The 13,167-nt window shown below is 45.0% G+C and overlaps 1 protein-coding gene across 1 annotated transcript in view; it reads right to left on the bottom strand.

Annotated features, from left to right (window-relative positions):
• The window catches only part of LOC145357389 (uncharacterized), a 160,690-nt gene that overhangs the window by 21,510 nt on the left and 126,013 nt on the right, over positions 1 to 13,167 (bottom strand). The window contains exon 18 of the mRNA XM_080210708.1: positions 7,056 to 7,150. Within this exon, the coding sequence (XP_080066834.1) occupies positions 7,056 to 7,150 (95 nt within the window). The remainder of the gene's footprint in view (positions 1 to 7,055; positions 7,151 to 13,167) is intronic.

Below are 13,167 nucleotides of genomic sequence, written 5' to 3'. Positions count from 1 at the left end.
ATAAGAAATAGGAGCAGGAGTAGGCCACCTAGCCCCTCGAGCCTGCCCCGCCATTCAATAAGATCATGGCTGATCTGTCGTGTCTCAGTTCCACATTCCCGCCCTCTCCCCATAACCCTTAATCCCCTTGCCTATCAAAAACCTATCAACCCGCGTCTTAAAAATATTTAGCGAGGCAGCCTCCACCACTTCAACGGGCAGAGAATTCCAGAGATTCACCACCCTTTGAGTGAAGAAGTTCCTCCTCAACTCCGTTCTAAACCGCCCCCCCCCTTTATCCTGAGGCTGTGCCCTCTCGTCCTACTGTCCTTTCTGAGCAGGAAGAGCCTCTCCACCTCTACCCTATCCATCCCATTCAACATCTTATACGTCTCAATGAGATCTCCCCTCATTCTTCTAAACTCTAACGAGTACAAGCCCAGTTTATTCAGCCTCTCCTCATAGCTCAACCCCCTCAACTCCGGAATCAGCCTAGTAAACCTCCTCTGCACTCCCTCCATGGCCAAAATATCCTTGCGTAAGTGCGGCAACCAAAACTGCACACAGTACTCCAGCTGCGGCCTCACCAGTGCCCTATACAGCTGCAGCAAGACCTCCCTACTTTTATACTCAATCCCCCTCGCTATGAAGGCCAGCATCCCATTCGCCTTCCTGACCACCTGCTGCACCTGCAGGCTGGGTTTTTGTGACTCATGCACAAGGACCCCGAGGTCCCTCTGCACTGTCGCATGCTGCAGTTTTTCGCCACGCAAGTAACAGTCCTTCCTACCATTATTCCTACCAAAGTGGACAACCTCACATTTGCCAACATTAAATTCTATTTGCCATTTCCTGGCCCATTCGCCCAGCCTATCTAGATCCTTCTGCAGACTCTCCACACCCTCCGCACAATTTGCCGTTCCACCAATCTTGGTGTCATCAGCAAATTTCGACACCATACACTCGGTTCCCTCCTCCAGGTCATCTATTCACCATAAATGGTGAATAGCTGAGGCCCCAGCATAGACCCCGGGGCACTCCACTAGTCACCAACCGCCAATCCGAATAGCACCCATTCACCCCCACTCTCTGCCTCCTATTTGACAGCCAATCCTCTATCCACGCTAACACCCTACCCCCAACTCCATGCCCCCTGACCTTCTGCAATAACCTCTTGTGAGGCACCTTGTCAAACGCCTTCTGAAAATCAAGAAAGACCACATCCACCGGCTCTCCTTTATCCACCGCCCTAGACACATCCTCATAGAGCTCCAATAAGTTCGTCAGACACGACTTCCCCTTAACGAAACCGTGCTGCGTCTGCTCTACCAAACAATGCTCCTCAAGATGCCTCACTATTTTCTCCTTGATCACAGAGAACATTCCTGTTTATCTACACAAAAACAGTACATTCCCTCAACTTTGTTATATCTGCATCTCCTATCGTTATGTTCACTCATTAAATCTTTATATATTTACAAATTTTCACTGGCTTCTTCAAAATTCCCTTAGCATTGCTTGTAAGTACAGATATACTCTAAATCAGGATTATTTTATTCATGCACAGAATCTGGGCATCTCTGGCTGGCCAGCATTTATTGTCCTCCATTAATTGCTCTTGAGCAGGTGGTGGTGAGCTGTCTTATTCAACCCCTGCAGTCCATATAGTGTAGGTATATTCGCAGTGCTGTCAGGAATGGAGTTCCAGGAGAAGTTGCAGGTTGTGGGGTTCCCATGTATCTGCTGCTTTTGTCTAGCTAGGTGGTAGAGGTCACAGATTTGGAAGGCGCTTTTGAAGGATCCTTAGTGAGTTGCTGCACTTGTAGATGGTACTCACTGCTACCACTGTGCATTGGTGGTAGGGGGTGAATGTTGGTGGTGAATGAGGTGCCAATCGTGCGGGCTGTTTTGTCCAGGATGGTGTCCCGAGTGTTGTTGGAGCTGTACTGATCCGGGCAAGTGTGAAATATTCCATAACACTCACGATTTGTGCATTGTAGAGGGTAAACAGGCTTTGGAGAGTCAGGAGGTCAGTTACTGTCTGCAGAATTCCCAACCTCTGACCTTTGCTTGTAGCCACAAGATCTAGATAGCTGATCCAGTTCAATTTCTAGTCAACAGTAAGCCCCAGGATATTGATAGTCGTGGGTTCAGTGATGGTAATGCCGTTGAATGTCAAGGCAAAATGGAGATGGTCATTATTTGGCACTTGTGGCATGACTGTTAACTTGCCACTAATCAGCCCAAGTCTACATATTGTCCAGGTCTTGCTGCGTATCGATATGGACTGCTTTAATATCTGAGGAGTCATGAACAGTGACAAAGATTGTGCGATCATCCATAAACATTCCCACTTCTAATCCTATAGTGAAGAGAGGGTCACTGATGAATCGACACTATACAAAGAACAAAGGAAATTACAGCACTTCAGCCCTCTAAGCTTGCATTGACCATGCTGCCCGACTTAACAAAAACCCTCTACTCTTCCAGGGACCATATCCTTCTATTCCCATTATATTCATCTATTTGTCAAGATGCCCCTTAAAAGTCACCACTGTATCCGCGTCCATTACCTCCCCAGGCAACGAGTTCCAGGCATCTACCACTCTCTGTGTAAAAAATCTGCCTCGTACATCTTTAAATTTGCCTCTCGCACCTTAAACCTATGCCCCTAGTAATTGACTCTTCCACACTGGGAAAAAGCTTCTGACTATCCACTCTGTCCATGCCTCATAATCTTGTAGACTTCTATCAGGTCGCCCCTCAACCTCTGTCGTTCCAGTGAGAACTGGTCATGAGCTTTTGGAGCACTGCTCCTTCATCAGATGCTTGTGATTCCAAATAAATCCGTTGGACTTTAACCTGGTGCTGTGAGACTTCTTACTAAAGAAAACAATCCAAGCCTATCCAGATCTCTCCTTATAGCTCAAATGCTCCATCCCAGGCAACATTCTGGTGAATCTTTTTTAGAACATAGAAAAACTACAGCACGAACAGGCCCTTCGGCCCACAAGTTGTGTCGATCATATCGCTACCTACTAGGCTTACCTGTAACCCTCAATCCTATTAAGTCCCATGTACTCATCTCAAAGTCTCTTAAAAGACCCTATCGAATTTGCCTCCACCACCACCAATGGCAGCTGATTCCACTCACCCACCACCCTCTGAGTGAAAAACTTACCCCTGACATCTCCTCTGTACCTACTCCCCAGCACCTTAAACCTGTGTCTTCTTGTGGCAACCATTTCAGCCCTGGGAAAAAGCCTCTGAGAATCCACCTGATCAATACCTCTCAACATCTTATACACCTCTACATGGTCACCTCTCATCCTTCGTCTCTCCAAGGAGAAAAGACCCAGCTCTGTCAACCTATCCTCATAAGGCATGTCACCCAATCCAGGTAACATCCTTGTAAATCTCCTCTGCATCCTTTCAATAGCTTCCATCTCCCTCCTGTAATGAGCGAACAGAGCTAAGCACAGTACTCCAAATAGGGTCTGACTAGGGTCTTATAAAGCTGCAGCATTTTCTCCTGACTCCTAAACTCAATCCCTCGATTGATGAAGGCCAGTACACCATACGCCTTCTTAACCACATCCTCTACCTGCGAGGCCGATTTAAGACCCGGACCCCGAGGTCCTTCTGATCCTCTACACTGCTAAGAGTCTTATCCTTGATATTATACTCCTTCATCCCATTTGACCTGCCAAAATGTACCACTACACATTTATCTGGGTTAAAGACCATCTGCCACTTCTCCGCCCAGTCTTGCATCCTATCTATGTCTCGCTGCAACTTCTGACTTCCCTCCAAACTATCCACAACACCACCAACCTTCGTGTCATCGGCAAACTTACCAGCCCATCCCTCCCCTTCCTCATCCAGGTCATTTATGAAAATGACAAACAGCAAGGGTCTCAGAACAGATCCCCAGGGCACTCCACTGGTGACCGACCTCCATGCAGAAAAAGGCCCATCTACAACCACTCTCTGCCTTCTCCAGGCAAGCCAGTTCTGGATCCACAAGGCAACAGCCCCTTGGCTCCCATGCCCTCTCACTTGCATGGGGGACCTTATTGAATGCCTTGCTGAAGTCCATATAAACCAAATGTACCGCTCTTCCTTCGTCAATGTGTTTAGTCACATTTATAAAGGACTCAACCAGGCTCGTAGGGCACAATCTGCCCTTGACAAAGCCGTGCTGACTACTTTTGAGCGTACTAAACTTCTCTAAATGTTCATAACTCCTGTCCCTCAGGATCTTCTCCATCAATTTACCAACCAATGAGGTTAGACTCACCGGTTGGTAATTTCCTGGGCTATCCCTAATCCCTTTCTTGAATATAAGAACCACATCCGCAATCCTCCAATCCTCCGGAACCTCTCCCATCTCCATCGATGATGCAAAGATCATTGCCAGAGGCTCTGCAATCTCTTCCCTCGCCTCCCACAGTAACCTGAAGTACATCCCATCCAGTCCCAGCGACTTATCTATCTTGATGCTTTTCAAAAGTTCCAACACATCCTCTTTCTTAATGTCCATACACTCAATCTTTTTAGTCCGCCGCAAGCCTGCATACAACCACCCAGATCTTTTTCCACCGTGAATACCGAGATAAAGTATTCATTCTTTATAAGACCCTTGTCAGGCCTCATTTGGAGTACTGTGCGCAGTTCTGGTCGCCTCACTATAGGAAGGACGTGGAAGCTACTGAAAGGATACAGAGGAGATTTACAAGGATGTTGCCTGGACTGGGAGGCATGCCTTATGAAGTTAGGTTGAGGAAGCTGGGACTCTTTTCCCTGGAGAGGCGTAGGTTGAGAGGCGACCTGATAGAAGTTTATAAAATGTTGAGAGGAATAGATAGGGTGGATTCTTAGAGGCTATTTCCCCGGGTTGAAATAGTCGCTACGAGAGGACACAGATTGAAGGTGCGGGGAGGCAAGTACAGAAGTGATGTTAGGGGTAAGTTTTTCACTCAGAGGGTGGTGAGTGAATGGAATCGGCTGCCATCAGTGGTGGTGGAGGCGAACTCGCTGGGGTCTTTTAAAAGACTTCTGGATGAGTATATAGGATTTAATGGGATTGGGGGTTATAGATAGGTCTATGGATTGGTAGGTGTTGATGTGATCGGTGCAACTCGTGGGCCGAAGGGCCTGTTTGTGCTGTAGTGTTCTATGTTCTATTAAGAAACTCTGCTATTTCTACCGGTTCTGTACAAACTTTCCCACCTTCACCTTTTATAGGTCCTATTCCTTCACATCTCATCCTTTTACGCTTCACGTATTTGTAGAACGCCTTAGGGTTCTCCTTAATCTTACCTGCCAAGGCCTTCTCATGACTCCATCTGGCTCTCCTAATTTCCTTCTTAAGTTTCTTCCTACAAGCCGTATACTGCTCTAGATCCCTAACATTACCTAGCTCCCTGAACCTATTGTATGCTTTTCTTTTCTTTTTGGCTAGGTTCATTACAACTTTCATGCACCACGGTTCCCGTAACCTACCAAAACCTCCCTGTCTCATCGGAACGTTGTTGTGCAGAACTCCAGACAAACATTCCTAGAAAATCTGCCACTTTGCTTCAGTACTTTTCCCTGAGAATACCTCCTTCCAATTTACTTGCCTAATTTCCTGCCTGATGGCTTCATATTTCCCCTTACTCCAGATAAACACTTTCCCAGCTTGCCTGATCCTATCCCTCTCCAATGCTAGTGTAAAGAAGATAGAGTTATGATCACTATCCCCAAAATGCTCTCCCACTGAGAGATCTGACACCTGTCCAGGTTCATTAGCCAATACCAGATCGAGTACAGCCTCTCCTCTTGTAGGCTTATCCACATACTGTGTCAGGAAACCCTCCTGAACACACCTAACAAACTCCTCCCCATCCAAACCCCTTACCCAAGGGATATTCCAATCGATGTTTGGGAAATTAAAGTCTCTCATCATAACAACTCTGTTACTACATCTCTCCAGGATCTGTTTCCCTATCTGCTCCTCAAATTTTGTATCCCCTCTAGTGCTATCACATCCTTCCTATAATGAAATGAACACAACTGCACACAGTACTCCAACTGTGGCCTAACCAAAGCTCTGTACAACTCCAACATTACTCCTTGCTCTTCGACTCTATACTAATGAGGTCAGGAACTGAGTGGCCCTGGCGGAACCCAAACTGAATGTCATTCAGTGCATTAATGCTGAGTAAATGCCAATTGATATCACTGTCAATGAGACTTCATTTTACAAATGGCTTGGATTCGTCCTGCTTCTTGTGTACAGAACGTAACTGGACAATTTTCCACACAGCCAGGTGGATGCAAGGTTGTAGCTGTACTGGAACAGCTTGGCTCGGGGTGTGACAAGTTCTGGGGCACAAACCTTCAGTAAATGCTAGATTCAATATGATGATCGTTTATACAATCTAATAACACTCTGCATTAAAAAATAAACTTTCCCTTCCTTGACTTTAAATTTATGCACTCTAGTTATCAACTCAATAACCAGCTTTTGATCCCTATACTGCATATCTACTCCATCCTGTCTTCATGAAGTGTGACACCAAAAACCACACACTGATTTCCAACACCATTACCTCTTTGTTTTAGCACCCAGTGCTGCTGTTTATATAACCAGTGATTCAATGTAGTTTTTATCAGCTATATAAACTGGGACTTCCACTGTTAAAGGCTGTGGAGTAGATTGTTGCTCTTATCAGTTTGGGAATGGATAGGATAAAATCTGACAGGGCTTGGGGTAAACTAGCAGGAGGCAATCTGATAGAGATGTGGAGTAATCTGATGGGTTTGGGATAAATTGGTGGGATTTGGATAATTTAGCAGTGGGTAGGGTTATTTGGTGAGGGTGAAGTAATCCGGTAGCGGGGTGGGAGAAAACAAGACTACTTGATCACCTGTTTGATTTTCATTCGCAAAATGAAAAGTTACTCTTCTGTCTCTGGTTTAAATGCTTTAACAGAATGAGGGATGGCTATTTCTCCAGAATATGGAGCAGTTATTATCTCCTATAAAGCTTTGCGTCTGTCAATGAACCACACAATAGGTTAAAGTACTACCTCTGCATTTCTGACATCCTGTTCATAACTGTGAAGTTGTTCTTGTGTTATCAGGTTCACAAAATTCTTCTCTCTGGTGTCTTGTCCATTCACAACTACAAGAAATTAAACATTTTATTATAAAAGTAAAATACTGCAGATGCTGGAATCTGAAACAAAAACAGAGAATGCTGGAAAATCTCAGTAGGTCTGGCAGCATCTATGGGGAGAGAATAGAGCCAACATTTCGAGTCTGGATGACCCTTCGTCAGAGCTTTGTAAGTTATTGCTAATTTTTCTTAATATATGTTAACTGTGTTCTTAAATAAACATTGTTTGCTGAAAGTTTCCTAGTGCGACACTTGAATCACATCTGGAGTGAAACACCTAAAGCTCATCCATGCCAAATTCAAAGATAAAAACTTAGGGTTTAGGCTATCTTCATTGAACACCTTAGAGTTTCATGTCTGGGTCATAACAGAGATCACAGTTTTAAAGCAATTGGCAAAAGGAGCAACACACTGCAACCATTCTATAGGATAACTATAAATGGATTTATCATTTAAAAAAAAGCATTTTATATTGTCTATTCCTCCAACGATGAGTAACCTGATATAACCTCACTGAAAAGAAAATGAAACTGAGCAAGTTAATGGTTTAATAAAAGCAAAATACCACTGATGCTGGAAATCTGAAATAAAATCCATCTTGGCCTCTTTCTGAGATCCCCAGCATCACAGTTGCCAGTCCTCAGCCAATTTAGTTCACTCCACATGATAACATGATATTGAGAAACAGCTGAAGGCGCTGTTCTGAAAAGAGCAGTTCTGAAATAGAATGGTACCTGAACAGATTTGATTAACTGAGAACATGGAGACAGATCTGGTGTTATGTAACGAGGCAGGTAGAATTAGGGATCTGGTTGTGAGGGATCCTTTTGGGAAGAGCGATCATGGTATGGTTGAGTTTTTGATGCAGATGGAGGATGAGAAAGTAGGGTCCCGAACCTGTGTCCTCTGTTTGAACAGAGGGGAGTACGATAGGATGAGAGAGGAATTGGCTAATGTAGATTGGGGGCGCAGATTGGTCGGTAGGACTGCTGAGGAACAGTGGGGGATCTTTAAGGAGATCTTTTTCGGTGCTCAGCAGAAATATATTCCAATGGTAAAGAAGGGACGTAGGAGAAGGGATAATCAGCCGTGGTTATCGAACGAAATAAAGGAGAGTATTAAATTAAAAGCTGATGCGTTTAGAGTGGCTAAAAGTGGTGGGCGAGTAGAAGATTGGAAGAGGTTTAAAAATTAACAAAGATTGACTCAGAAGTTGATAAAGAAAGGAAGGATAGACTATGAAGCTAAACTAGCACTAAATATAGAAAAGTATAGTAAGAGTTCTTACAAATATATGAAGAGGAGGAGGCTGGCTAGAGTGAATGTTGGACCCTTAGAGGATGAGAGGGGGGATTTAGTGGTGGGAGATGAGGAAATGGCTGAGGCCTTAAATAAGTTTTTTGCCTCAGTCTTCACGGAGGAGGACGTGAATAGTTTGCCGGATATTAAAGATAGAAGGATGGTAGGAGTTGAGGGCCTGAATGCGATTACTGTCACTAGAGAGGTAGCGCTTGATCGGCTAGCGGGACTGATGGTGGACAAGTCCCCAGGACCGGACGGAATGCATCCCAGGGTTCTGAAGGAAATGGCAGAGGTGATAGTAGACGCCTTAGTGATTATTTACCAAACTTTGCTGGATTCCAGGGAAGTGCTGGAAGATTGGAAAACAGCTAATGTTACGCCACTCGTTTAAAAAAGGCAGCAGGCAAAAGGCAGGGAATTGTAGGCCGGTTAGTTTAACGTCTGTTGTTGGAAAAATGCTTGAATCCGTCATCAAAGAAGAAATATCGAGGCACCTAGAGAAGAATTGTTTGATAGAGCAGATGCAGCACGGATTCGTTAAGGGGAAGTCGTGTTTGACAAATTTATTGGAATTCTATGAGGATGTGACTAGTGCATTAGACAGAGGGGAACCGGTGGATGTGGTGTTTCTCGATTTTCAAAAGGCGTTTGATAAGGTGCCGCACAAAAGGTTGCTTCAGAAGGTTAGGGGGCATGGAGTTGGGGGTAAGGTGTTAGCGTGGATAGAGGATTGATTGTCTTATAGGAGGCAGAGAGTTGGTATCAATGGGTGCTATTCTGATTGGCGGTTGGTACCTAGTGGAGTGCTGCAGGGATCGGTGCTGGGGCCTCAGCTATTTACCATTTATATAGATGATGTGGAGGAGGGGGCTGAGTGTAGGGTGTTGAAATTTGCTGATGACACAAAGATGAGTGGAAAAGCAAATTGTGTGGAGGGTGTAGAAAGTCAGCAGAGGGATCTGGATAGGCTGAGCGAGTGGGCGAGGACCTGGCAGATGGAGTACAATGTTAGCAAGTGTGAGGTTATCCACTTTGGCAGGAATAATAGTAGGAGGGATTACTATTTAAAGGGCAAAAAGCTGCAGCATGCTATGGTGCAGAGGGACCTGGGGGTCCTTGTGCATGAGTCGCAAAAACCCAGTCTGCAGGTGATCAAGAAGGCAAATGGAATGCTGGCCTTTATAGCGAGGGGGATAGAATATAAAAGTAGGGAGGTCTGGCTGCAACTGTACAGGGCACTGGTGAGGCCACAGCTGGAGTACTGTGCGCAGTTTTGGTCGCTGCACTTGCACAAGGATATTTTGGCCTTGGAGGGAGTGCAGAGGAGGTTCACTAGGCTGATACCGGAGATGGGGGGGGTTGGACTATGAAGAGAGACGAAATAGACTGGGTCTGTACTCATTGGAGTTTAGAAGGATGAGGGGGGATCTTGTAGAGACGTATAAGATAATGAAGGGGATGGATAGGGTAGAGGTGGAGAGATTCTTCCCGCTCAGAAAGGACAACAGGACTAGAGGGCACAGCCTCAAGATAAAGGGGGGGCGGTTTAGAACAGAGTTGAGGAGGAACTTCTTCACTCAAAGGGTGGTGAATCTCTGGAATTCTCTGCCCGTTGAAGTGGTGGAGGCTGCCTCGCTAAATATATTTAAGACACGGGTCGAAAGGTTTTTGGTAGGCAAGGGAATTAAGGGTTATGGGGAGAAAGCGTAGGAATAATGGTAGGAAAGACTATTACTTACGTGGCGAAAAACTGCAGCAGGCGACGGTGCAGAGGGACCTCGAGGTCCTTGTGCATGAGTCGCAAAAACCCAGCCTGCAGGTGCAGCAAGTGGTCAGGAAGGCTAATGGGATGCTGGCCTTCATAGCGAGGGGGATCGAATATAAAAGTAGGGAGGTCTTGCTGCAGCTGTATAGGGCATTGGTGAGGCCGCAGCTGGAGTACTGTGTGCAGTTTTGGTCGCCGCACTTACACAAGGATATTTTGGCCTTGGAGTGCAGAGGAGGTTTACTAGGCTGATACCGGAGTTGAGGGGGTTGAGCTATGAGGAGAGGCTGAATAAACTGGGCTTGTACTCGTTAGAGTTTAGAAGAATGAGGGGAGATCTCATTGAGACGTATAAGATGATGAATGGGATGGATAAGATAGAGGTGGAGAGACTCTTCCCACTCAGAAAGGACAGTAGGACTAGGGGGCACAGCCTCAAGATAAAGGGGGGACGGTTTAGAACGGAGTTGAGGAGGAACTTCTTCACTCAAAGGGTGGTGAAAGTCTGGAATTCTCTGCCCGTTGAAGTGGTGGAGGCTGCCTCGCTAAATATTTTTAAGATGCGGGTTGATGGGTTTTTGATAAGCGAAGGGATTAAGGGTTATGGGGAGAGGGCGGGAATGTGGAACTGAGCCACGACAGATCAGCCATGATCTTATTGAATGGCGGGGCAGGCTTGAGGGGCTAGTTGGCCTACTCCTGCTCCTATTTCTTATGTTCTTATGTAAAGCAGGAAAGTGGAACTGAGCCACTTCAGATCAGCCATGATCTTATTGAATGGCGGGGCAGGCTCGAAGGGCTAGATGGCCTATCCTGCACCTACTTCTTATGTTCTTTTGTTCTTATGAGAAAAGGGATGCATCTAATATGCAAAATCAAGATAAGCAGAGCACAGCAATCGCAACATATTCGGTAGGTAGTGGTTATGCTGTTTTCTACAAATTAAAGCTATATCAAGATTAGATTTTCAGCTTTTTAAAGGATCTGAAAAGATTTCTACTAAGCATAATTTTAACATATTTAATAAATTTAATCTTTCCCCAGGGAACATAGGTTTAAGGGGGGAAAGTTTGAAGGAGATGTGAGAGGCAAGTTTTTTTTACACAGAGGGTGGCAAGTGTCTGGAAAGGAGATAGTAGAAGCAGAACACAATGGCAATGTTTAAGAGGCATCTTGACAGATATATGAATATGATGTGGAGATGCCAGCACTGGACTGGGGTAAACACAGTAAGAAGTCTCACAACACCAGGTTAAAGTCCAACAAGTTTATTTGATAGAAACCCCAAAAGCTTGTGGGTTTACTATCAAATAAACTTGTTGGACTTTAATGTGGTGTTGTGAGACTTCTTACTAAGACATATGAATAGGCAGGGATGGATGTAGACCATGTGGTGGCAAAAGGTCTTTAGTTTACAACAGCATCGTGAATCAACGCAGTCTTGGTGGGCCGAAGGGCCTATTCCTGTGCTGTATTGTTCTTGGTATGCTGCAAAGGCTTTGGCAGCATACCTGACACATTCCAGCAATAGTACTGAAGACTTGTGCTCCAGAACCAGGTGTACCCCTAGACAAGCTGTTCCACTACAATTTAACATTGGCAGCCACATGACAATGCGAAAAATTGCTCAGATATATGTCCTGTCCGCAAAGGGCAGCAATAAATCTGTTATTTTGTGAATAGATTTCCCTGTGGGCTTCATAGAATATAAGTGGAAGCTTGCCCAATAGAAAAGAGCAGCCGGGGTTTTAAAACTAATTCGCTCCACTCAGGCCAGCAGTAGAGAGACTTTGGGACTGACTTATACACTGCAGCTGCTGCACAGCAGTTCAAACTCATAATTAGGTGATTGCTGATAGAAGACTGACTTTGGTAAGATTATTACATTGGGATGAGGAGTGAAGTGAGATTTTTTCTTCCCTCCGGACCATCTTTACTGTTGAGACAAGTAATGTTCAGTAAGAAAAATGCCTCTTTTTGGTAAACTTGAATTGATAACGTAAACGTTGACCAAATGTTCCCTCTAATGGGGCAATTTTGAACAAGATGTCACAGTTATAGGTTAAGAGGCGGTAGATTTAAAACCGAGACAAGGAGGAACTACTACTCGCAGAGGGTGGTGAATTTTTGGAACTCGCTGTACCATGATGTGGTGGAGTCTGAATTTTTGAATGGTTCCAAGAAGGAGGTAGATATATTTCCAATAAAAAAAAGGAATAAGGGGTTATGGGGAGGTGGATTTGAGATAAGGGAGAGATTAGCTATGATCTGATTGAATGGCGGAGCAGGTATAAAAGGCTGAATTTGCCTACTCCTGCTCCTATTTCTTACGTTCTTATGTTCTTATATGTGCATCTCCAACTTGAATTTGCTGAACCACCCTGAAAGTATGGGACAATTAATATGCACAAAGGTCTACATGAGTACACACATCGGCCCTTTAGGGGGTCTCGTCTGCATGTGTCATTTTTCAATAAGTCATGGAGAACATACCCCAAAAGTTACCTTGGATAGCGGTGTACCTGGATGATGTCTTGGCCACAGGAACCTTGGAACACAAACACCTAGTGAAGCTGGAAGATGTCTTATGGTTACGCTTGAAAAGGGAAAAATGTGTCTTCCAAGCAAGTGCCATAAACTATTTCGGCTATCGGGAGGGTGGCAAGGGCCTTCATCCAGTGCAGGACAAGGTGAGGGCCATTAAAGAGGCACCAACTCCAAGGAACCCATGAAATTGAAATCCTTCCTGGAGTTAGTGAATTATTACAGGAAGTTTATTCCTAATTTAGCTTCTTTGCTGATCCTTTTGCGTGCCCCACGACGAAAACCTAAAATGTGGTCTCGGTAGGGGGGGTGTGACATCGCAGCTGGAGGCTTTCATCAGTGTTAAACAGCAAGTTTTGCCTTCAAATTTATCGGTCCCAAAAGGGACCTTATTTTGACATATGATGTCTCC

Source organism: Carcharhinus amblyrhynchos, chromosome 23, assembly GCF_965287045.1.
Source record: "Carcharhinus amblyrhynchos chromosome 23, sCarAmb.v2.hapA, whole genome shotgun sequence".
Taxonomy (NCBI): Eukaryota; Metazoa; Chordata; class Chondrichthyes; order Carcharhiniformes; family Carcharhinidae; genus Carcharhinus; species Carcharhinus amblyrhynchos.
Note: the sequence above shows the minus strand (reverse complement) of the source record. Positions and strands in the feature narration are given on the sequence as shown.